The 24482-nt window shown below is 41.5% G+C and overlaps 2 protein-coding genes across 2 annotated transcripts; both read right to left on the bottom strand.

Moving 5' to 3' along the window:
- Positions 1–10658: 10658 nt before the first annotated feature.
- On the bottom strand, positions 10659–17569 carry LOC143103429 (GTPase IMAP family member 8-like). The gene is made up of 6 exons (XM_076267210.1): positions 17219–17569; positions 15989–16693; positions 14812–15510; positions 13279–13986; positions 12330–13034; positions 10659–10984 (listed from the first exon to the last, which is right to left on the bottom strand). The coding sequence occupies exons 1-6, from the start codon at positions 17445–17447 to the stop codon at positions 10659–10661; spliced, it is 3372 nt and encodes a 1123-aa protein (XP_076123325.1). The 5' UTR covers positions 17448–17569.
- Positions 17570–17581: 12 nt separating this feature from the next.
- On the bottom strand, positions 17582–22805 carry LOC143103428 (GTPase IMAP family member 2-like). The gene is made up of 4 exons (XM_076267209.1): positions 22720–22805; positions 18105–18176; positions 17632–17893; positions 17582–17588 (listed from the first exon to the last, which is right to left on the bottom strand). Exons 2-4 carry the CDS (start codon positions 18169–18171, stop codon positions 17582–17584), a joined length of 336 nt encoding a protein of 111 aa, XP_076123324.1. The 5' UTR covers positions 18172–18176; positions 22720–22805.
- Between the last annotated feature and the right edge of the window lie 1677 nt (positions 22806–24482).

Raw genomic sequence — 24482 nt, 5'->3', positions numbered from 1 at the left:
GAGCAGGGCCCGTCTTGGTAGCTTCTTTCTGACTCCCGTGACGTGAACACTGGCTACCGGCAACTGCATAATTATGTTATCACTTCACTGACACTATGGAGACATATTTCACGTCAACAATAGAGATGAAAACTAGCTTTAGGTTAACGAAGATGTAGATCATCTGCCTAATTAATTTATTTGTGCAACAGGCCACGTTCATTTCAGCGAGATGAGTGAAATAAATGTTTTTTTAAGCTGCCATCGCCATACTATTTGCTACGATATTCACCTGTTAGAAATAGAACACGTTGCTATTTCCTTTTTTTTTCATGCAGTGGATTAGGCTATCAAATCGCTCGTTTGAACAGTAACAGTAATCCAGTTTATTCGTGGTTTTAAATAGTTGTTTCTGGCCTACCCACGAGAGGTTCAGTTTGTCAGTTTCACTTGCGCAGACATGTAGGCCTACATTGACACTACATGGACACTCTACTAGGCAATTTAATGTTATGCTTCTATATTTTATGACACCAAAATTAAGAAGTATGCTATATCTTGATCGGGAAAACGTTTAGTTTATTTTTATTTCATCCGATAATAGCCTGCTGCAAATTAACAGACAGAAGCACGGCAGGGCACGCCCCGAATGAAAATGAATGAATGGAACCTCGCTTCTCGCGTCAGTCAGGGAAAACACTGTTCACCAAGTCACGATGATCAGCTATCCAGCAGCAGTGTGTGTTGTTTAGCCTAGGCTGAGTGTAATCTTAGGTAATGTTATGTCATGTATGAGAACTAATATTGCCTGGAAATAGCCTACTACATTGAAATAGCGGCGGCCATATCTCCAGGCATTTTGGTGTTAAAGTTAACGTTAGTTTGCTCTGCATGTGAACATGATGTGACTTGCGATGTAGCCTACGACACGAAGCAGTAGCCTAACATTCCCTTGAACTAAAATTAGTATTACGAATAATTTAGATATTAAAATCATATAGCAAATTATAGCCTAATGACATACTACAATTATAGCCTTATGATATATTACAAAAAAAGTCGAGTCCTCGACGAGTCATCGCGAGTGCGAATGCACGAGTCCGAGTCCAAGTTCGAGTCATCAGTGCTCAAGTCCAAGTCAAGTCACGAGTCTGTAAATTTAGCTAATGACTCGGACTCAAGTTCGAGTCTCGGACTCGAGTACTACAACACTGAGTAGATACTAGTGCAGTGCCCGTTCAAACATGCTATTCCTGTAGCCCAATTACATGCCTGCAGGTAGGCCAGCTTTGAAAATAGAACAGGGAAAAACATAATTCCAGGTAAGCATTCAATAATGAATAGGCCTACAGATAATATAATAATATAATAAATGTGAAGTGAGCAGAATTTAAGCATGGCTACATGTGACATTTTTTACAAATCAAAATTAGCCTACATAATACTAACAGCTGTTTTTGAGTCAAGGCTATAGGCTTAGCCTTTTGAATAACTTGATGATAGAGAAAACAAACCATTTTGTGAAATGATGCATCATATGAAATTTGCAACGGTGTGACTCAAAAACTCTCTGGTGGCCTATAAGTGACATCACACTCTGTCTGCCACTCGTTGCTTGTCGCTGGTTATTCTGAGACGTTCTTTAATTCGGGACCATCATCGCTTGTTTCAATTTAGGACCTTGCAGTTGGAACTGTCGTTTGCTTATTCAAAGTCTAAAGACAGTCCAAAGTAGCCTGGGCTATTCATATAGCATCACACTCTGTCTGCCACTCGTTGCTTGTCGCTGGTTATGCTTTGCATGTGTGGCATTCTGAGACGTTCTTTAATTCGGGACCATTATCGCTCGTTTCAATTTAGGACCTTGCAGTTGGAATTGTCGTTTGCTTATTCAAAGTCTAAAGACAGTCCAAAGTAGCCTGGGCTATTCGAAGTGTCCGTTTCTTGCACATCATTTTTTACGTCATTTTGAAGAGCCACTGCATACCTGTGTGTCTTGGCGTGTTGTTGCAAAATCCGCGAAGTTCACTTTATAGTTGAGGTCAGGCTTGTTAAGTTTTTACCCGTGAAGCCTACATTGATCCAGCTTTGCCAAAGCCCTGCTTCTATCCTCACTGGTAGCTTACAGTACAGTGGTGTGTGGGAGGGGGAGTGGCTAGCGGCAAAAGCCAATATGCTTCTTTTACTGATATATTTAACGATATCTTTTGCATTTCTTATTCAAACAACATCAAATTTGGAATTTGGCACTGCACTTACTCATGCCCATAGCAAGACACCTGCCAAGTTTGAGATCAGTCAGACAAACGGTCAGCGAGATATGCGTGCCACAGACAGACAGACAGACAGACACACAGACGCTTCTTGCTTTATAGATAGATAGATATGTGAGATATAAGGTGAGAAAGCGCCCCCCAGAGGAGGGGCAAAACGGGGTCAGAAAATTTGCACCCCATCATTTTTCAACAGTAGGACCCCAAATAAAGCAGATAAAACAAAAAAATCAATTTTTGCAAAAAAATCCTACGGGACCATTATTTCATGACAATTCATACCCCACTATTGGGTCTTCAGGAGGTTTTTTGAATAATAGAGAGGGAAGCCCCTGCTCTGGTAGGAACTGGTAGCGCATTCCACCAACAAGGGACAATAGAAGGGAAAAGTTTGGAAGAGCAGCAGAATGAATGAAGGAAGGAAGGCTCTATCACATTGGTTCACACATGCATGATGTGCATCAGTCCTCTTCCCTTACAATGATGATGACATGACCATTCAACTCTTTTCTAAATTCACAGTCCTCACCACATGCACCACACAAATGTTCCACCGACAGTATGGGAGGGTCCTCTTCCTACACGTCTTTAGAGAGGTTCTGTGCTTTCTTGATAAGGTCTTGATAAAGGTAATTATCCAGTTCTTTAAGGAGGGAGAGCATGATGCCACATGCTTTGTCCCCCTTTTTCAGAATCATGTCGATGAGGGAGGTCACCTGGTCCTGCAGCACACTGGTCCTCTGCTGGATGACTTCTTTTTCAATACTGTTCAACACAGGAGGCTGATGGGATTCAAGTCTTAACAGCAGACCTTTCAGTACGCCTTCTGATGTCCTCTCGATGAGATCAAGACGAATACAGGACAGTCGATCTAGGAAGAGATCATCGAGGCTCAAGGTTTTAAAACCTCTTTTGATGCCAGTGTCTCTACTCAACTTCAACACAATTAAATAAGGTAAAACAAACAAACAAAAACTTATTTTTTATAAATACACAATCAGTGGTTAAAAAGGTTGTGCTGGGTGACGTACCTTTGTTTGACATGGAGGCCATTTTCCCTTCTTCCTCATCAGCCCTGGCAGATCTTCTTGTATAAGCCGCTTCTCTGGGTATCACATCTCGGGAATGTCTGGATGCTCCTGATGGCATTTCATGACTGTGTGCCATTTCTCCAGTCTCACCATATTCAAAACGTTCCAATGTTGCTTTCCATATGGACTTGCCATCACTGAGTATCTCCAAATCAAAGGAGTCCTCTGCACTGTCAACGACCACCCGAAATAAGTCAGGAGGTCTGATGTATTTTAGGGTGATCTCCGATGGGGAGATTTTAGTATCACAGGGGGATGCCTTTAGGCTAAACTTTGTGTGCATCCAAATGGGCATGTCTGGTCGATGTGTTATGATCTCCTTTGCATTTTGGGTCCTCACCAAATCCTTTTCAACGGCCTGAATCATGGAAGCATCCCGTGGCACAACGTATGTGAGTAGAACCAGGGGCGTCACTCTGGTCCAGTAGATTAACACATCCAGATGGGCTTTCATTGGGATTCCGATTTTCACCAGGACTTCTGTCAGTGAGAAGGAGGGCTTGAGGAGCTTTGCGTGGAAGCGGGTCAGTTCACATTTCTCTACAGTCACACTGCTGTTGACCCCATGCAGAACTCTCACAGCCTCTCTAAGAGAGGAGTCTGAACCTTCCAGACAGGCAAAATGGGGCAGATGAGCCTCCAACAGTTCACCTGAGAGCACTTTGATGTCCATCAAGGGACCAATTGGCTCATACTGCAACATGGCAAGCTCTGCTCTGAATACATGGGGGTCACTGAAGTGATACTGTAGAGAGACTTCAACCGCACACACCCAGCGCAAACCAGACACTGTGCACTCAAAACTTCCTGGTGGAGAGCTGTGTTTATACACTGGGACTCCTGTCTCCATGGAAACAGAGGGTTCCATCAGGATCCAGTGTGAGGTGTCTTCAACATCTTTACATGATTTGCAGCAGTTTGTTGGTCTGTAATACGCACGAGATTTCAGTTGTCATTTATTTTTGTAATTTTTGATTTTGTCCTCAGATAATCCTCTGTTAGCAAGCAGCCACCAATCTGACATGAGGGCAGGAAAATGCTTAAATGCCTCTAAACACTTAATAAACTGTAGTAAAAAGTACGGTGGCCTCAAAGAAATTAAATTAGCACAACCACCAGCAAACTATGGTTGAATTGGAGTAATTCAATGCCTTTAAACAAGTATTCATTTTGATTATAAAACCTTTTTAAACTAGAGCGGTACAAAATATGTCCGCCGCCCAGTTCAGCACATTTTTTCCAGAAAAATAAGTCACGCTTGTCAAATTGTGTTAATTTCCTACTTTGTTCCTTTTTTGTGTGTTTGTAATTGAGTGTGTGCAGAGTGTGTGGTTGTTTTTGTGTAAATGTGTTTTGTGTGTGTTTTTTTGTCTGTGAATGTGTGTGTGTGTGTGTGCGTGTGTTTGTGTGCGTGTGTTCGTGTATTAAAATGTGTTTGTATGTGTGGGTGCATGTGTGTGTGTATGTGTTTATGTGTTTGTGTGTGTGTTTGTGCGTGTTGTGTGTGTGCATGTATGTGTGTGTGCATGTGTAGTGTGTGTGTGTGTTTTCGTGTGTGTGTATGTGTGTGTGTGTGTGCGCGCATGTGTGTGTGTCTTTATGTATGTGTACATAAATAAAGCAAATCAGGGAACCACCTACTCTGATAAGTGCCATGGGATCTTTAACAACCATGGTGAGTCAGGACCTCAATTTAATATTCATACAAAGGAAAACATCTCCTGCAGTACAGTGTCCCTGTCACTGCCATAGGACATCTCGAGTGATATTTGTTTGGTGGCTTTTGGCCACAGGGAAGAGTGCCACCTACTGGCCAGCCACCAACACCGCTTCCAGCAGGAACCTACTCTTCCAAGGAGGTTTCTTATCCAAGTACTAACTAAGCCTTCAGTAATTCAGCAAAGTTAGGGTATCTAACTTTGTATCTAAAACAAAAGGTGAAAGGCATATAGGATTCTAACTGTCTCACTGAATTGTATTATGCACACTCAATTCTCACTGGTATCTGCTAGACAATAAGTACCAAAACATGATTAGTTCATAGATTTCACATGTAAAATACATTTTATACAACCCCACCCCCATCTTGCCTGTTCTTGTCAAATTCTTAAATTGTGTGCATGTGTGCGTGTACGTGTTTATGTTTGTGTGTGTGTGTGTGTGTGTGTGCGTGCATGTGCTTGTGGGTGTGCCTGTGTTTGTGCATGTGCATGCATGCGTACATATCTCCACTGTGTGTGTATGTGTCATACGTATGATTACTGTGAATGTGTGTGTGTGTGAATATCTGTTTATGCACATGTGTGCACATGGAATGGGTTAACATGGCCCCTGGAGGCAAACATACGCAAAAAATTGGTCATCCTAAGCCCTACGGTTCTCAAGATATTCACAGAAAACTCTGTTGGTGTACGATCAATAAATGTACACATAAATTAAGTTATTTGAATGGCCCCCCATAAACGAAAGTCCACGAAACTTGGCATGCATTTGGAGGTTGTCATAATGATCGTACACTTTCAATTTTGTGCAGTTTTGACCATGTCAGCCCGAGATATTGTGATTACAACACCTCATTTTTACTTTTTTGTGTTTAACTAGGTGGCGCTATACATGAAATGAGTGGTTATGGAATGGGTTGACATGGCCCCTTGAGATCAACATACAAAAAAGGTGGTCTTCCTAAACCCTACGGTTCTCGAAATATTCACAGAAAACTGTGTCTGCCCTACCCTCCTTTCGGGGGGTCCAGTCCAGCGGGGGGGTTACAGATCAAAACGAAAAACGATGGTTCCATGCTATACATGTGGGGCTACATGCCCACCAAGTTTCGTGTACCCCGGTCTTTCAGTGTCCCGGGAATCCTTGACGGAAATTTGGCCATGCAAAAAAGAAAATAAAAAAAATCTGACTAAACCTATATGCGCGGCGGTCATAATAAATGTATGAGAAGGTAAATCTAAATCTTCATACTCAGCCATATCTTTAGATAGTCCTCTCATGTCTCTCCTCCAGTCAGGATTGTGTACAGAATCCAAATCCTGTTGGTCCAGAAAAGTGTTTTCTGAGGCATCTTCCCCAATGATTTTAGGCCCACAAACATCCGAATAAAATACTTTATCAACTGTGAAAATAAACAACATTGTTTCATTGAAATATTATACATCTATTAATCTATCCCAAATGCAGCCATTCTTGTTTTTAGGCTCTACCAACTCTAGCTTTGTTTTTTTGCACCACATTGATATCACAATATTAAATTATTATTACATTTCTGTTTGCAATTAAAAGTGAATTTTGAGCCTGGTAAGCCACTTAGCTATCTGAGTGGAATTAATTTTAACAGGCGTATAGCCTAATTAGTGAAGACTCACCAATTCAAGTCTTCAGTTAGAAAGTAGAATTTTTATATTTTTATATTTTTGGCCATGTTACAAATCACAGTGAGTGCAGCCAATGCAAAAGAGTCCTCACACCAACCTGAGCTTATAAATGGTGAGGCACGTAGTTTGCCCACCTCTGGCTTATGCCTATGTGTACATCAAGCAGCTGTGACTAGTGGTGTTGTAACCTATTGTGGATTGTTAAGCACAATAATGTTTTGATGATTGATCAGTCATTCATTCTGTAGGCTGTATAACAATGGTCTGTTTATTCTAAGAGGTGATGCTGCTGCATCCTCCATTCTCCTTACATGCCTTCACTAGTGTCCTTCCCAAGATTAAGGAGGGACATAAGGAAGGAAGGAAGGAGAGATGGACAAATAGAGTAATGATGTGCACCCCTGATGTACTGTATGTGACCACATAGACAACATACGTTTGTGTCTGTCAGTCATGTGGCACTTAATTGGCTTGGATGTGAATATGTGGCTGGAGGTGAGTGCATGTCAGACCACATTTGTAAAGATGGTGGCATCCAACTTAGATGCTAAATCAAGGAAGCCCTCCAAACTCAATATCTATACTCATTTAGATATCTACTGTACATCATTTAGCACAGAGCATACTATGAAACCTAAAGTTACACTAATGTTTCTGGAAAAGGTCATCATTGTATCAATGATATTTCTTTTAATTGTCTCACATTACACAGATGAGTTGCCACTAGTCTCAATGTGCTGGTAACTGTTGATGTTAAGTTCTGTAATGGCCTCTTTACACCAGACAACTTTGACAAGATTTGGGAAAGATTTTCCAAAGATTCCAATTTTTTGAGTAAAGCTTGAATTGGGGGCATTAGTTTAAAAACTCCAGTCTTTCAATGATCTTTCCCAAATCTTGTCAAAGTAGTTTGGTGTAATTAGGCCATGAAAGTCCATATAAAATTAACCAAAATCACAACTGACCCGTGAGGGGAGGTACGATGCTCATAGTCAGCTCATTCTCTTCCAGCTGCAGACTGGCTCCTTCCCTGGAATCTCCCCCTGTTCTGAGCTGCAGAATGCTGACTGGCCTCTTCTGCAGAGTCTCCTCCTGTTCTGAGCTGCTGACTGGATCCTTCTCAACCGCTGGTCTTTTACGTTTTCTGCCTCTTTCCAGTCTTCCAGACGTTAAAGAGCCAATCCCAGAGCTGGTGGCTCCTGACATCAGAGAGTGTTGATCTGAGGGGGCTTCAGATGCTGTGTCTGAGATGTGTGTGTGGTAGGCTGATGTTACTGAGGTTATTTCAGACCGGTCATCTCCACCCACTGAAAATAGAACACTTGTGCCATAGCCAGAGGTTTTTTCAGATTTGTCATCTCCTTTCACTGAAAACAAAACACATTTTTTCTCAGAAAAATAAATTCAGCATTGCATTGCCATTTAACACCACACATTCAACAAAACATAACATAAACATCCAATTACTGTATGTACTTGTTCTATTTTTTTTATCCAAATTCTCAGTTGCTTTGGCACATTTATCAGATCAGAATGGTAATTCTCAAAACTGTTTGTTAAAACTTCATATCATCTTAGCACTTCTGCACATCATTGAAGCAGTTTCACCCCATTTTGAACAAATAGTAATGCTTTCCAACATCCATGCAAAGGATTTTGTACAAATGTCTGCTGTTTTCCAATGGCTAATGCCATGTTGGTCAAAATGCACTATACTAGTTCCCTGCTGAATAGTCCTACCCATAAAACAAAATTGGCCTTATGTCATATTGACAAGACAAAACAGTTGGACTGTCTTGATACAATGGCATCATGACTTAAACTAAGCATTTTGAGCAAGATATGCACTTTTGCAAATTATCCACTATGCAGTGCATTCAGAGCCGGACAGTAACGGAGTACATTTACTTGAGTACAGTACTTGAGTACAATTCTGAGGGATCTGTACTTTACTCAAGTATCATTTTTGGGGAGTACTCATGACTTTACTCAAGTACATTTGAGAGGCAAATATTGTACTCTTTACTCCACTACATTTCTATCCATAACCGTGAGTACCCGTTACTTCTTCTAAAAAAAAAAGGAAAAAAGAAAAATCTCGGAAACCCTCAATTTGTTGTTTCCCTCTCAAACGTGAATGGATTGTGCAGGCGCCACTGATTGGCCTATTAGCAATCACCTTCAGCTTTCCGCTAAAGTCAACTCCATGGTCAGATTTCGATAAGAGACGAAACCATGGACGAAACAATGGATGAAGATGCAGCAGGTCCATCCCGGGAATGTGCCAACCCGTGGCGCCACCTCGCCAGACTATTTCAATTTTCTGAACAAGTTAATGATAGTTTTCACTTCAAGTGTTTCAATTACAAAATAGTATTTTGTATTTGAAATACGTATTTTAAATACATGTATTAGAAATACTGCCCATCCCTGGCAACATGGTAAAAAGATGAAAATGACTTGATTTTACTTTCAATTCCTTTTACATTCTCCGTGTATTAACATTAACATTTTTCATAACTCCATGTAGGACGATTCTGTACATAAATGTAAGCACTGTGGCAGTAATGAAGCAATGTACAGTAATCAAGTAATGAAGCTGTGTACTCTGTCCGCCTCTGTGCATTACTACTGCCACAGTGCTTACATTTATGTACAGAATCGTCCCATTTTCTAAATGCAATATTTAGAAAATGTACTCTTGTACTCTTGATACTCAAGTACTTTTAAAAACAAGTACTTCAGTACTTTTACTTAAGGCGAGACACTACAGGTGAATAGGGTAAAATTTTTAACAAGCAGATATCACTATGAAACTTGCCCAGTTGATTACTTACATTAATATGAGAAAAAAATGTATTACAAGTTTGCTGTAATTTAATGTTTACATATGCAAATTAGGCATTATCTAATTAAATATGCGCTAATTTGCATACATTTTAAGGCACGAAACCTGAGCATTGGATACAGCCAGGTTCAAAATTATGTTTTCATTGTGTTCAGATATTAGATGGGAAAACATCTACAGAGGGATTTATGAATATCTACTTTTGTTATCCTGTAAATCAGAAAATTATGTCACTAGCCCTAAAAAATCGCTTTTTTCCATGTTTTTAGGCATAAAATGTCATGTAAGTCAGGCTAGGAATAATATATCAACAAACCCCTCTGTAGAAATCTTCGACATATAGTTAGGCATAAGTCTAGAAAGTTTGGTCTATGTACGTGCTTCTGAAGTGGAGTTTTTGAGCTCAGAGTGTGAGCGGAAACTCATTTTGAGAAAACAGCCTTGAAAGACAGCCAATGAGATTCCGTTTTCAGCCTAGACTCGCCTTTGAACTTTCGCGATTGGTTGCTGATACAAAGGAAGTGTCCATATATGGATCACATAGCGTGATACAGGAAAAACAGAGCTTTCCAACGGTAGTACACATGTTATGTTTTGGACCACGGTCGCGGGAGTGCATGCAAGGTTAGAATGCTAACTTTTGCTGAATTTAGGAGAAATATACAGGCGCGAGTAGACACAATATAATGAAATAAACACCTAAATGTGTAAATCGGACTTTTTTGTTGTAGTAGTGTGATAGAATACATGCTAAGGTAACATACTAGCTCAAAATCTCGAAATTGACCAGTGCATGAAAAAACGATGTTTTCACCTGCCGTGTCTCGCCTTAAGTAGACATCTGACTGTTGAACTTTTACTTGTACTTGAGTAAAATTTAGCAAAGGGTATCTGTACTTTTACTCAAGTAATGAAGCTGTGTACTCTGTCCGCCTCTGAGTGCATTTTGCACTAATTGTTTTGAGACAATGTGTTTGTTTCTTACCCTTAGCTGTTGTGCAAATGTGCAAAATGATTCGGAAAATGCACCAAAGCAACTGAGAAAAAACTGTAATGTGGTTGCCAAGGACAATCTGGTAACTGGTCACGTTAAACTCACTGTCCTCATGAACCAAAACCACAACTGACCCATTTGGGGAGGCTCGATGCTCTTCACCAGTTCATTCTCTTCATTCATGTCCTCCAGCTGCTGCACCTCCATCTTCCAGTCTGCTGCTGTGGTCTCATTTGTCCTCCCTTCCTCATACTGGAAATGGCCTCCTCCATTGAGAACCACTAACTCATCAATCTTCTTCAGTACATCTGGCCAGCTCTCCTCACCTGTCCAATGAACATACCTGTTCCCACATTTCTCCACCAACCACTGCAGGGCCTCTCCTTCACTCTCAATGTACTCCTCAATGTTCCTATCTACAAACAGGTGTTGAGAGGAGTCAAACATCACTATGGCGTGATCCCAAACTCTGTCCCCAATAAGCCCCAGATGTGTCTGGAATTGTCTCCTTCTTCTCTCAGTGAAGTGAAGTTCAGTGTAGACTCTCAGCATAAATGCATGTGGACCAGGATCACACAGGGACACCAACTCTGCTTTAGTCTCTTCTAGACTTCTCTTAATTGGTGTCATCGTAACTATAGTGATCTCTCGACCTCCCTTGATTTCCTCCGCACACTGAAGCATTACTCCTTCTGCCATCTCTCCTCTGTCACGGTCTGTGTTTCGTTTGGAAGTGAACTTCTCAACATACCGCGCAGAGAGAGGTTGTAGTTCACCTGTAAAACAATTGATTCATTTATTAACGCACACACCAGCCGACACACAGTGTTAATGATACACACACACATAGAGACATTGTCAGTGTGATGTATTAACATATGATGATGACATGGCACGAATATCACCAAATATTTGTTTACTCGGTAACACTTTACTTGACGGGTGAGTTCATAACACATTCATAGCAGCTGTCATAAACTGCACATAAAGCATTCATGACTGTTTCATGAGACATGACTCAACATTCATACCAAACCTTTCATGAATTTGGAAGACAGAATGACGAGAACTTGTCAAAATAATAGTCCAAAGTCGCAAAGCAGCATTGCCGTTTTTGGGCCAAACCTCTTACCTGATCATGTCACATCTGAGACAATGGGCTGCAGTGCCAAAAAGACACAGCATGGTCAAGCAAATATTTTTTGCTTCATAAAAATGTATTTGTTTTATGATGTAACCTTTGTAGATGATTTTTCATCTTTTGCTACTGGGAATGTCCAACCGTTCCAGGTTACACAAATACGGGTCAGCTAAATGTAGGCTAGTTTACTTCCCAGTGTTAAACTCAGTGATTACGAATACTTCACAACTTGTATAGTAAAGTGACATTCGATGTAGACTTCATAAGATATTCATGAAATATTTACAAAGGCTGGAGAGATTAAATTAATGGTATCCAGGTTACACAAATACGATGTTGGACTTTTATTTTGACAAGTTGTTGTCATTCTGTCTTCCACATTCATGAAAGGTTTGGTATGAATGTTGAGTCATGTCTCATGAAACAGTCATGAATGCTTTATGTGCAGTTTATGACAGCTGCTATGAATGTGTTATGAACTCACTCGTGTTATCGTTTACTCCTCTATACTCCAATTTCACATGAACTTATCCCTGCTTTCCCATAATGTCATGCATACAGTATTTCAATAATAACAAATAGCTAATTATGTCTGTTGATTTGTCTAAAAAACAACTTACCCATGGCAAATTTAAACATAGCGTCCTGTTTGTAAGCTCTTGTCTCTCTGTCCTCCGCTCTTGTAGTGAGACGTCTACTCTTGTTCTCCACCTCCTGTAGAAGAGTTTTGTTAACCTCAAAGTGACGTCCACCATTTCCTGCTACCATCTCCTCAATCTTTTCCAGCAGCTGTGTGACCTGCTTGTCATCTTCCCTATTGTCATTGTTGAGGACATGATATCTGTTCCCACATTTCTCTACTAGAGGCTGCAGGGCCTCTTCACTCTCAATGTACTGCTCAATGGTTGTGTCTCCCAGCCAGTCTCCCCAGGTGAACAGCACCATGGTGTGACTCCAGACTCGGTCACCAATCAACGTCATATGTTCTTGGATGTTTTTAATGTTATCCTGCATGTAACAATTAGCTACGTCTATAAGCAGTAAGATAATGTGAGGTCCTGGAGGACACAGAGACACACTGAGCACAATCTCCTGTTTAGTGAGCTCAGGAGTGTTTATGAGGTTGACATTCATCCACCATCCTGGAGCCTCGACTACAGTGACCTGTCTGCCTGCTACTTCTCCCTGTCTCTTCACACACTGAGCTGTTCTTCTCTTCAAGTCAAACTCCTCTCTGCCCAGGATGGTGTTTCCTGATGAACTCTTCCCAGATCCTCTGTATCCCAGCAGCACAACTCTGAATTCTGAGAGGGGGAGTGATTTTTCTGCAAAATAGAACACATGAAATAAGACTTAATAGATGCTACTGTTTTCTTAGAAACTGTTTACATTAGTTTTCATAAAGGCTATGCATGTATAATACCCTCTAAGCAGTATTTAAACATTTGATTTAGTTTCGTGAGCTTAGGGGAATGTTTGTGGAACCTAATTATTTTACTTGAAAAATAGCTTTGTTATGTAAAAAATATACTTTTTTATTACAAACACATGAGACTCAGGTGAACTTACGTTTCAGTGACTGGAGGTGTTGTCTTTGCCTCTCCACCTTCATCAGTCTCTCTGTTGCTCTCTCTTCTTCTTTCTCCCTCCTCTCCTTCACTTCCTCCAGTCTCTTTCTGTCCATCTCAAAGTGACAGCCTCGGTTTCCAGAGATAATTTCCTCCATCTTCTCCATCAGCTCTGTGATCTGTGTTCTGTCACTTTTGTCCACATTGTTGAGAACATGATATCTGTTTCCACATTTCTCTACCAGATATCTGAGGTGTTCTTCACTCTCAATGTACTGCTCAATGGTTGTGTCTCCCAGCCAGTCTCCACAGGTAAACAGCACCATGGTGTGACTCCAAATTCTGTCACTGAGAATCTCCAGATGTTCTTGGATGTTTCTAATGACATCCTGCGTGATAGAATTAGCTACTTGTATAAACAGTAAGACAATGTGTGGTCCTGGAGGACACAGAGACACACTGAGCACAATCTCCTGTTTAGTGAGCTCAGGAGTGTCTATGAGGTTGAAATTAATCCACCATCCTGGAGCCTTGACTACAGTGAGCTGTCTGCCTGCTACTTCTCCCTGTCCCTTCACACACTGAGCTGTTCTTGTCTTCAGGTCAAACTCCTCTCTGCCCAGGATGGTGTTTCCTGATGAACTCTTCCCAGATGTTCTGTATCCCAGCAGCACAACTCTGAACTCTGACTGTGGTGATACATTTCCTGCTGAAATGAATACATGAATATATTTGGCATTATATGACCATGTTATCTTAAGAGCTTTGTGGACTTTGAGCAGCAGTAAGGAGTTTTGGTTAAAATCTAGTGAGCTGACCACCTAAAGTGCATGTACACCTTGTAAACACCACTTACAGCCCCCCTGGCACTGCTAAAATAAGTAAGTATTAAGTATATATACTCTTTTGATCCTGTGAGGGAAATTTGGTCTCTGCATTTATCCCAATCCATGAATTAGTGAAACACACACAGCACTCAGTGAGGTGAAGCACACACTAATCCCGGCGCAGTGAGCTGCCTGCATCAACAGCGGCGCTCGGGGAGCAGTGAGGGGTTAGGTGCCTTGCTCAAGGACACTTCAGCTCGAACCGGCAACCCTCCGGTTAAAGGTCTGAAGTGCTAACCAGTAGGCCATGGCTGCCCAAATGTTTGGAGATACAGCTGACAATGGACTGATGTGTAAACTTTTCTTTCATTTTCACGGAGACTTACGCCCCGAAACACAGAACTATAGTGCACATCCAGGATGGTTAGTGGGAACGGCACATGTGTTTACATGTGATGCACATGATATCAAAATGAATTTGAAGAGAAAACCGAAAATAACACGCAGATAAAAACTAGCCAATCAAGTGTTTTCACTAACTTTACTATTTTACTAATGTCTTTCATGGCCATAAGAATTAATATTATGATATATTTGATTCAATGTTTCATAAACTAGATTATTATGAAGATTGTTGGACATTTATTTTTTCTATTAATAAGCTCAGTTTGTTTAGTACAAAACACAGAAAATACAATACAACTCACGCTTCAGTGACTGCAGGTGTTGTCTTTGCTTCTCCACCTTCATCAGTCTCTCTGTTGCTCTCTGTTCATCATTCCTCCTCCTCTCCTTCACTTCCTCCAGTCTCTTTCTGTCCATCTCAAAGTGACAGTTTTTATTTCCTGCTACCATCTCTTCTATCTTCTCCAGCAGCTCTGTGACCTGATCATCTGCCCTATTCTTATTATTGATGACATGATATCTGTTCCCACATTTCTCTACTAGAGACTGCAGGGGCTCTTCACTCTCAATGTACTGCTCAATGGTTGTGTCTCCCAGCCAGTCTCCATTGGTAAACAGCACCATGGTGTGACTCCAGACAGCTCCACCAAGCAACTCCAGGTGTTCCTGAATATTTATCCTTTTTTCAATTGTGAAAGATTCATCAATATCTATGACAAGTAGGACAGCATGTGGTCCTGGAGGACACAGAGACACACTGAGCACAATCTCCTGTTTAGTGAGCTCAAGAGTGTTTTTGATGTTCCGATTCCTCCACCATCCTGGAGCCTCAACTACAGTGACCTGTCTGCCTGCTACTTCTCCCTGTCTCTTCACACACTGAGCTGTTCTCTTCAGTTCAAACTCCTCTCTGCCCAGGATGGTGTTTCCTGATGAACTCTTCCCAGTTGTTCTGTATCCCAGCAGCACAACTCTGAACTGTGACATGGGAGTTGATTCTTCTGTAATGTACAATAGATCAGATTGGATTAGATTCAATTATATTGTCACAAGTACCAGTAGAACAACACAAAAGAGAAAACACATTTGTTGTTTTATTTGCAGTATTAAAGGTCTGTAAGTGATATAGAGGTGTATTTCATAAAACCTTAAAACAGATCAGATAATTAGTGAAATCATGTGTTTTAGTGTTCAGGTAGAAGCAATACATGGTAGGCCTTTTAGTTTCTAAAGCCGGACTTTTACACCTCTGATAACGGATAAAGCTGGGAATTTTTGCTTATCCTGGCTGAATTTAGCCTTGACTTGATGAGCAAAGGCACATAAGTTACCATGTGGATGTTGGCATGGGCACTTACAATACCTTATAATTGTGTTTTTTTTTTTTCAAGTTTTAACTCAATTATTGCACTATTCAATATAATATTTACATACTTTTTATCCTACATTACAAAGCAGATCAGGCACAAGGCAACTCACGTTTCAGTGACTGAAGGTGTCGTCTTTTCTTTTCCACAGTCATCACTCTCTCTTTTGCTCTCTCATCCTCTTTCCTCATCCTCTCTTTTATTTCCTCCAGCCGCTTGCTGTCCATCTCATAGTGGCAGCTATTGTTACCTGCAACCATTTCCTCAATCTTCTCGAGGAGATCTGTGATTTCACTGACATCAGTCCTGTTTTCATTTTTAAGAACATGATATCTGTTGCAACATTTCTCAACTAGCCAATGAAGGCTCTCTCCTTCACTCTCAATGTACTGCTCAATGGTTGTGTCTCCCAGCCAGTCTCCATGGGTGAAGAGCACAATGGTGTGCCTCCAGACTTTCTCACTAATAAGGTCCAAGTGTTGCTGGGTTGATCTTCTCTGTGCTTCAGTAAATGATATGTCTGCTCGTGTGACCAATAGGAACACATGGGGTCCCTGGTCACACAAACCTGGACTAAGCTGAATAGCTCTTTTGGTCATTTCAATACTACTATCAACCCGATAATGACTGTGCCAACCTGGAGCCTCCACCACAGTGACCTGTCTGCCTGCTACTTCTCCCTGTCTCATCACACAAACAGCAGATCTCTGTCCAGGCTGAAACTCCTCTCTGCCCAGGATGGTGTTTCCTGATGAACTCTTCCCAGCATCTTTAAATCCCAGCAGCACAATTCTGAGATCTGGAAGCAGTGCACCTCCTGGAGGAGTAAATGAAGAAATTCAGTGTGTGTGTGTGTGTTGTGTGTCTGTGTGTGTGTATAAGTATATACTCTTTTGATCCCGTGAGGGAAATTTGGTCTCTGCATTTATCCCAATCCGTGAATTAGTGAAACACACTCAGCACACAGTGAACACACAGTGAGGTGAAGAACACACTAATCCCAGCGCAGTGAGCAGCCTGCAACAACAGCGGCGCTCGGGGAGCAGTGAGGGGTTAGGTGCCTTGCTCAAGGGCACTTCAGCCGTGCCTACTGGGTTCGAACCGCCAACCCTCCGGTTACAAGTCTGAAGCGCTAACCAGTATGTTTTTACTGTACACTTCATCTAAATAGGTCTGTTCAGACAACACAATATAATCTTGAATGATCTAGTCACACAAAAATCTAACAATTTGGAAAAGTTATGATGTACATTCTTTGGACAATCTGAATCTTTCCTTTGACTATTGAGTTTAGCAGCACAGACTCATTACTACAAATGAATGATTACATAATTTAACTCACTCAGTCTCTGGACTTTCTTTCTTCTCTCCTCTGCTCTCCTCTCTTCTTCTGTCCTCTTCTCTTCAACCTTCTGTAATATTTCTCTGTTTATTTCATAGTGACGGCCACTGTTTCCTGCCACCATCTCTTCTATCTTCTCCAACAGCTCTGTGATTTGTGCATCATCCTTACTCTTGATGTTGAGGACATGATATCTGTTCTCACATCTCTCTACAAGCTGCTGGAGCATTCCCCCTTTAACCTCAAAGTGTTTTTCTTCCGCAGGAGTCTCCTGAATGAACAGAACTAGAGAGTGTTTCCAGGCTTCATGGCCCAGAAGACGCAGGTGGTTTGATGTGGCGTTTCTCTCTGTCTCTGTGAAAGTCATGTTCTCATGGATGACCAACATAAAAACATGAGGTCCTGGAGGACACAGAGTCACACTGAGAACAATCTCCTGTTTGAGGAGGTTAGGAGAGTCCTTATAAAAATATTCATTATATTTCATCCATCCTGGAGCCTCGACTACAGTGAGCTGTCTGCCTGCTACTTCTCCCTGTCTCTTCACACACTGAGCTGTTCTTCTCTTCAGGTCAAACTCCTCTCTGCCCAGGATGGTGTTTCCTGCTGAACTCTTCCCAGCTTCTCTGTTCCCCAGCAGCACAATCCTCAAGTCTGAGAGATTGGAGATATCACCTGGTCAACACAGGGAGACAACACACACTTTCAAGTTTTCAGAAAACACCTGACATATTTGTAAAATAGTAATGAAACAATAATAGATTCACTGCCGTATCAATTAGTCATGATAGGGAAAATAACTTGAAAATAAATACATATACAATTTTCCATTAGGGTATCAGAGTGATGGACATGTTCCATTAGCGTATCAGAGTGATGGACTCACCAGTAGATGATCCCCCTGCAGCCATCTCTTCAGTTTTACTCAGATTACTCAGATGTCCTGACCGCATTCACACTGAAAGAGGACAACATGGCAGCATGATGGTGTTGAATGGACAACATGGCAGCATAATGGTGTTTAATGAACAACATGGCAGCATAATGGTGTTTAATGAACAACATGGCAGCATGATGGTGTTTAATGAACAACATGGCAGCATGATGGTGTTTAATGGACTCCCACCCCATTCTGCCCTCCCTCATAGCTGCAGACAGGTTGCACTAAATATTTTACACTTATTAATTTAGCAGACTTACACAAATGAGTAGTAACAATGAAGCTACAGTGTAGAGGAGACCTTAGGTAGGAATTAATATGGCAGCAATGATTACTATTACTAGAGGATGAGAGTGCATAATTACTTAATTACACGTTATAATTACTTATCAAAGAGCGGTAGAAGGAAACAGTGGTAGAAGAAGAAGGAAGTAGAGGTGGTTATTCCAACATAGAGGGACCACAAATTACAATAGTCTGGATTGCTGTGTGTGTGTAGGGGTGGTAATCCGAAACAACGTTCCTTGGAGGAGAGCAGCGGATGAGGTGTAACACAAGAAACCGTTTAAGTCGGTGGGAAAACACTATTCACAGCCATCACTATGTAAGCAAACATTAGTGACTTGATTTTGATGCAAGTTGAAAAAACAGTGGAGTAAACTGTGCCCTTTTTGGTTGAGTGAAAACCAGATGGTGGGGACCAACTGTAGCAGTTTCACCACACAAGTCATGATGAAGGCAGTAGTCAAGGCGAGAAATAACCATGGTCTGTACCAGCAGAAGCGGTCTGATTTTCTTCATATTGAATAGTGTATCTGTGTATATACAATAGTGTATATACAAGTATCTGGGTCTCTACCTGGACAATAAACTGGACTGGTCAGCCAACACTGACGCACTCTACAAGAAAGGGCAGAGCAGGCTGTACTTCCTGAGGAGGCTGCGGTCCTTCAATGTGTGCAGCAAGCTCCTCAGGATGTTCTACCAGTCTGTTGTGGCCAGCGTCCTCTTCTATGCAGTGGTATGCTGGGGAGGAAGCACAAAGAAGAAGGATGCTGGGCGACTTGACAGGCTGGTAAGGAAGGCTGGCTCTGTAGTGGGAGCTGAAGTGGAGTGCATCACTTCAATATCTGACAAAAGGACCCTGAACAAACTGATCAACATCTTGGACAATGAATGCCATCAATTCTACAGCACTATTAAAAAGCAAAAGAGCTTGATCAGCTGGAGACTTCGCTCACTGCCATGCACAACTGAAAGGCTGAGGAAGTCATTTGTCCCCAGGGCCATTGAACTGTTCAATGCTTCACTAAAGGGAAGAGGAGAGATTGACTTCTCTGCTTAGTCTGTCTGCCTCTCCACCCTCTCCATGTTTGAGTACTGACTGCCCACTACTGCTTTACTACTGTTTTACTAATGTCCACAGCCTAATGTTTTTACTACTGTTTTCCTGCTACACTATTTTTCATGCTATATTAGCACACATGATCAATAGCTTCTGCTACAATACTGAATGGCTGTAACCCTATTACCTCAACCTGCTCTTGCACTGACATGTTTGAGTACTGACTGCCCACTACTGCTTTACTACTGTTTTACTAATGTCCACAGCCTAATGTTTTTACTACTGTTTTCCTGCTACACTATTTTTCATGCTATATTAGCACACATGATCAATAGCTTCTGCTACAATACTGAATGGCTGTAACCCTATTACCTCAACCTGTTCTTGCACTGACATAGTTTCTTATAGTTTTTTATATTACCTTGTCTACATTATACTTTACTCTCCTATTTGTCCATATTATTTATGCTGGTCTCTAGACCTTATTATTGCACTGTTGCACTGTTGGACTAATGTTGGACTACTTTTTGCACCTTCACCATGACACTCACTCTCTTGAGCACCTTACCATGCACACATAACTAAAGGACTACTGTTGGACTACTTTTTGCACCTTCACCATGACACTCACTCTCTTGAGCACCTTACCATACACACAGAACTACAGGACTACTGTTGGACTACTTTTGCACCTTCACCATGACACTCACTCTCTTGAGCACCTCACCATGCACACAGAACTACAGGCCCTGTCACTACAAGTGTCTCATGCTTGATCACCCTCAAGATTTTTTACATTTCATTTATATAGTATATTTATATTATATTGTATGTATTATTGTTATAGGCCTATAGCCTATGCGAACACCCAAGCATTGTCCAGAATATTCTGCACCTCTGTGCAGTAGGCTAGCGGAGTGGCAATCGGGAGAGAGGGCTGATTACAGTGTGATCAAAAAGCGCATGCTATTGCTGTTTGAATATTTAATTTGCTGCGCTTCACTTCTCACTCCCCGCGTCCCTTCCCCACAGCCTTAGAAATGACTGCGAGCTACCGAGCCAGAGCGCTCTATACATTCACCCACATTGCGTGAAGATTTGCATATTTATCAAAGCCCTTTCTCCCTCTTGCGTCAAGTTAGCGAAAGTTTTATTTATTGTGTTGATAAGAAGATAAAGCAGAACTATCAGGCTATCCTGCACAGAACCTCTCTATCGGCCTCCTTTTCAGCGGCTCACTGCCGATACACACACATCCCTCTTCGCTGCTCCTCAGTCAGCTGGGAATTGACCACACACACGTAGCCTACACACACATACACACATGCACAAAAACAAACACTCATCAAGCAGCACTGTGTAGGCCTAATAGCAGTCAGGGTGCAAGTTCATACACGACTAGTTATAATTTAGGCCAGCCATGAGCTCTCGTGGCCTTGTTTCGTTTAGTTTTGTTATCATGAAATAATGTGATCATTTCATGTAATATCGTGATACACATCTTGTTAAAACGTGAAAAATATATTGTTATAACAAGAAACTTCATGTAATTACATAATACTGAGCCTTATTATTTATTTTAGTGTGGCAGCAATACGCTTCCGTAGTTTTGTGTAGACAGAGTTTTGAAAATATGTGTAGACTGCTGACAAAAACTGTAATACAAAATACTATATTACTATGTTGGAAGTGTAGGATCATTATGACACCCTCTGAATGCACGCCAAGTTTCGTGGAATTCCGTTCATGGGGGGCCACACAATAAATTAATTTATGTTACTGTACACCAACTGGCCTGTAGGTGGCCGGACACAGTTTTCTGTGAATATCTCGAGAACCGTAGGGCCTAGGAGGACCACCTTTTTTTTGTATGTTGGTCTTAAGGGACCATGACCAGATCCATCCCATTGCCACTTATTTCATGTATAGCACCACCTAGTTAAAAATTAAAAAGCAAAAAATGAGGTGTTGTAATCACAATATCTCTGGCTGACATGGTCAAAACTGCACGAAATTGAAAGTGTAGGATCATTATGACAACCTCCGAATGCATGCTACGTTTCGTGGACTTTCGTTCATGGCGGGCCATACAATAAATTAATTTATGAGTACATTTAGTGACTGTACACCAACAGAGTTTTCTGTGAATAGGGCCGTAGGGCCTAGGATGACCAATTTTTTGCATATGTTTGCCTCCAGGGGTCATGTTAATCCATTCCATATGCACACATAACACGCACACACATACATTCACAGTAATTATACGTATGACACATACTCACACAGTAGACATATGTACGCATGCATGCACATGCACACACACAGGCACATACACAGGCACACACACAAGCACATGCATGCACACACAAAACACACACACACACACACCCACATAAACATAAACATGTACACGCACACATGCACACAATTCAAGAATTTATCAGAATTATGAACAGGCAAGATGGGGGTGGGGTTGCTGAGGGTTCCTCTTATAGGGTTAATCATATATGAGGGTTCCTCTTATAGGGTTAATCATATATGCCTTTCAGCGTGACTTTTTTTGTGGAAAAAATGTGCTGGACTGGGCGGCGGTCATATTTTGTACCGCTCTACGGTACATCTAGTTTAGAACCATGGAATGTTTTTTGACCATATCCAAAAGAGTATCTGTGTGTTTCCTGATTGAAGGCATTATCTTTTGTGTGTCTTCCTGTTTGAATGAATGGCTGTTGATTGCTAGTGGTTCAGATTTGTATTAGCACTGTGATGTGCGGGCAGCCGTGGCCTACTGGTTAGCACTTTGGACCTGTAACTGGAGGGTTGCCGGTTCGAACCCCGACCAGTAGGCACGGCTGAAGTGCTCTTGAGCAAGGCACCTAACCCTTCACTGCTCCCTGAGCGCCGCTGTTGATGCGGGCAGCTCACTGCGCCGGGATGAGTGTGTGCTTCACCTCACTGTGTGTACGCTGTGTGCTGTGTGTGTTTCACTAATTCACGGATTGGGATAAATGCAGAGACCAAATCAAAAGAGTATATAAATTTCCCTCACGGGATCAAAAGAGTATACTTACTTATACTTATGTGTATTAGCACATTGATGTTTTTTTTACTGTTTTTGTTTCTTTTATCTCTTCCATTGACTCTCATTCTAAAATAATGTGCATGTCAGTGATATAGTGTAGCCTTCACACCATGTCTATATAGAAAATATCTTACCTTCACTGTATCCTTCATTCCGCAGAGTTCCGAAATCCAAAGAAGTGTCTCACATACACCATAGTAGCCTGCTTCTGTCTGCAGTGCACTCTGTGTGTGTTCCAGTACAGAAGACCAGAACCTGTTTGACAGCATGACGTTGGTATCATGTTTCGATGTGACGCATTCTTTACAGTTGCATGATGAGTATGGACATGTTCTGTATCTGCCCTGAACATGTCTCAATCACACATTTCCTTCCTCTTAATTTAATGTTTATGAGACGACTCAAATACACACACATATACACATACACACACACACACAGTAAGAGAACAGGCCACTTCTGATGCTTCCAAAACTGGAAGCAGCTATAGCTTTGTTAAAAAAAAACCTGCACATTGAGTAGCACTACAAGTAAGGGTGAAATGCAAATATTTTCAGCATTTTTTCTGTCTGCTACAGTAAAATATACTGGCACACACGACTGGCGATGCGACAGTCGAATGAGGCGGTGGAATCCTGTTAATCGCTTTATTACACACTACTGGCAACACGATCACCCATCAATTCAGTGGAGATACACTGACCAGACAGCTGTTTTCTATTATGACGTATCAAAATCACCCTGAAAAATAGAAAGTGGCTGATTAGAGCGTTGGGATGGCGACGGTCACACTTGCTGTGATGTAAAGGTGCAATAAGCTGCCCCTCTCCACTGTGTCCAGGGGTGAGAGGTGACCGTCAGCGCATCATTTAGTGATGTACTGTAGAGGTGCAGCAGAACACATCACGGGGCGACCCTGTAGTTTACAGCAGCAGAGTCCAGTATTGTTGTTTGCAACAGCCACGTTACACAGTGTTGCAGTATGAGCAGGGGCTGGGCTGGGTGGTCCAGAGGTAGCTGAGGAGGAGGAGGAGGAAGAGGGGGAAGAGGAGGCAAATAGTGTGGGACAACAGGCAGAAGACGAAGGCCACTTCATGGCTGGTTTTGAGGCCTGTCGCCAGATATTCACCAATTTCTTTCCCATAGTTTGCTTTTAACCCACAAACTCCGGACCAGAGACAAAGCAAAGCCATTGTGCAATACATTCATGCTCGGAAAGGAACAGGTCACTCTGAACAGGCACACAAACAGTGTGCTCTCAACAGGGAGCACAGAAATAAAAAGATGATGTGGTGCTTCTTCCTTTCCGTATTTTGAACTTGTCTTATTAGATTGGCATTGTGTAGGGTCTGTTTTGAGATGATAATGAGTCTAAATTCTAGTTTGGAACCACAATGTCAGACAGGAATATGCATTCACAACTATATTGCATATAGATTCTAATAATTCAGGTAAGTAGCATACTATATACCAGCTGTGGCTACAATGTCAAAGACGGCATTTTTGGCATCTATACTCTTTTACATAATCTCATAGATCAACACGTCCGGGGCCCAGGTTGAAATATACTGGATTTTCCATTCAACTTCAGAATCTTGGTGACCTCAAACTGACCCTATATGAGACTTCAGTGTGTGAGTGTGTGTGCAGGACTTCAGTGTGTGTGTGTGTGTGTGTGGGACTTCTGTGTTTGAGTGTGTGTGTGTGTGGGACTTCAGTGTTTGAGTGTGTGTGTGCCTACAAGAAACACTCACACTCTAAATTAGTATGTATAAACATATGTGTCTGTTTACTGTCAAAATAAATAAACCACACTCAATGGCACTTCTGTATCAAATAATCACAACTCCACAATAGGTTACTTATCTGCATTTATTATATTTACATCAATAGCCTA

This window comes from Alosa pseudoharengus, unplaced genomic scaffold (assembly GCF_046254945.1).
Source record: "Alosa pseudoharengus isolate Yale_2024_CS ecotype anadromous, Long Island Sound unplaced genomic scaffold, YU_APseudo_1.1 YU_APseudo_1.1_scf_40, whole genome shotgun sequence".
NCBI classification, from domain to species: domain Eukaryota; kingdom Metazoa; phylum Chordata; class Actinopteri; order Clupeiformes; family Clupeidae; genus Alosa; species Alosa pseudoharengus.
This window is presented reverse-complemented; position numbering and strand designations above follow the sequence as displayed.

Coding starts and splice junctions, on each gene's coding strand:
- LOC143103429 (XM_076267210.1), bottom strand. CDS start 17,447: ATGCTCCAGCAGCTTGTAGAGAGATGTGAGAACAGATATCATGTCCTC. Junction 16,694..17,218: donor AAAGAAAGTCCAGAGACTGA/GTGAGTTAAATT, acceptor TTACTCCTCCAG/GAGGTGCACTGCTTCCAGAT. Junction 13,035..13,278: donor ACACCTCCAGTCACTGAAAC/GTAAGTTCACCT, acceptor TCTATTTTGCAG/AAAAATCACTCCCCCTCTCA.
- LOC143103428 (XM_076267209.1), bottom strand. CDS start 18,171: ATGCGGTCAGGACATCTGAGTAATCTGAGTAAAACTGAAGAGATGGCT. Junction 17,894..18,104: donor TGCAGGGGGATCATCTACTG/GTGAGTCCATCA, acceptor TGTGTTGACCAG/GTGATATCTCCAATCTCTCA.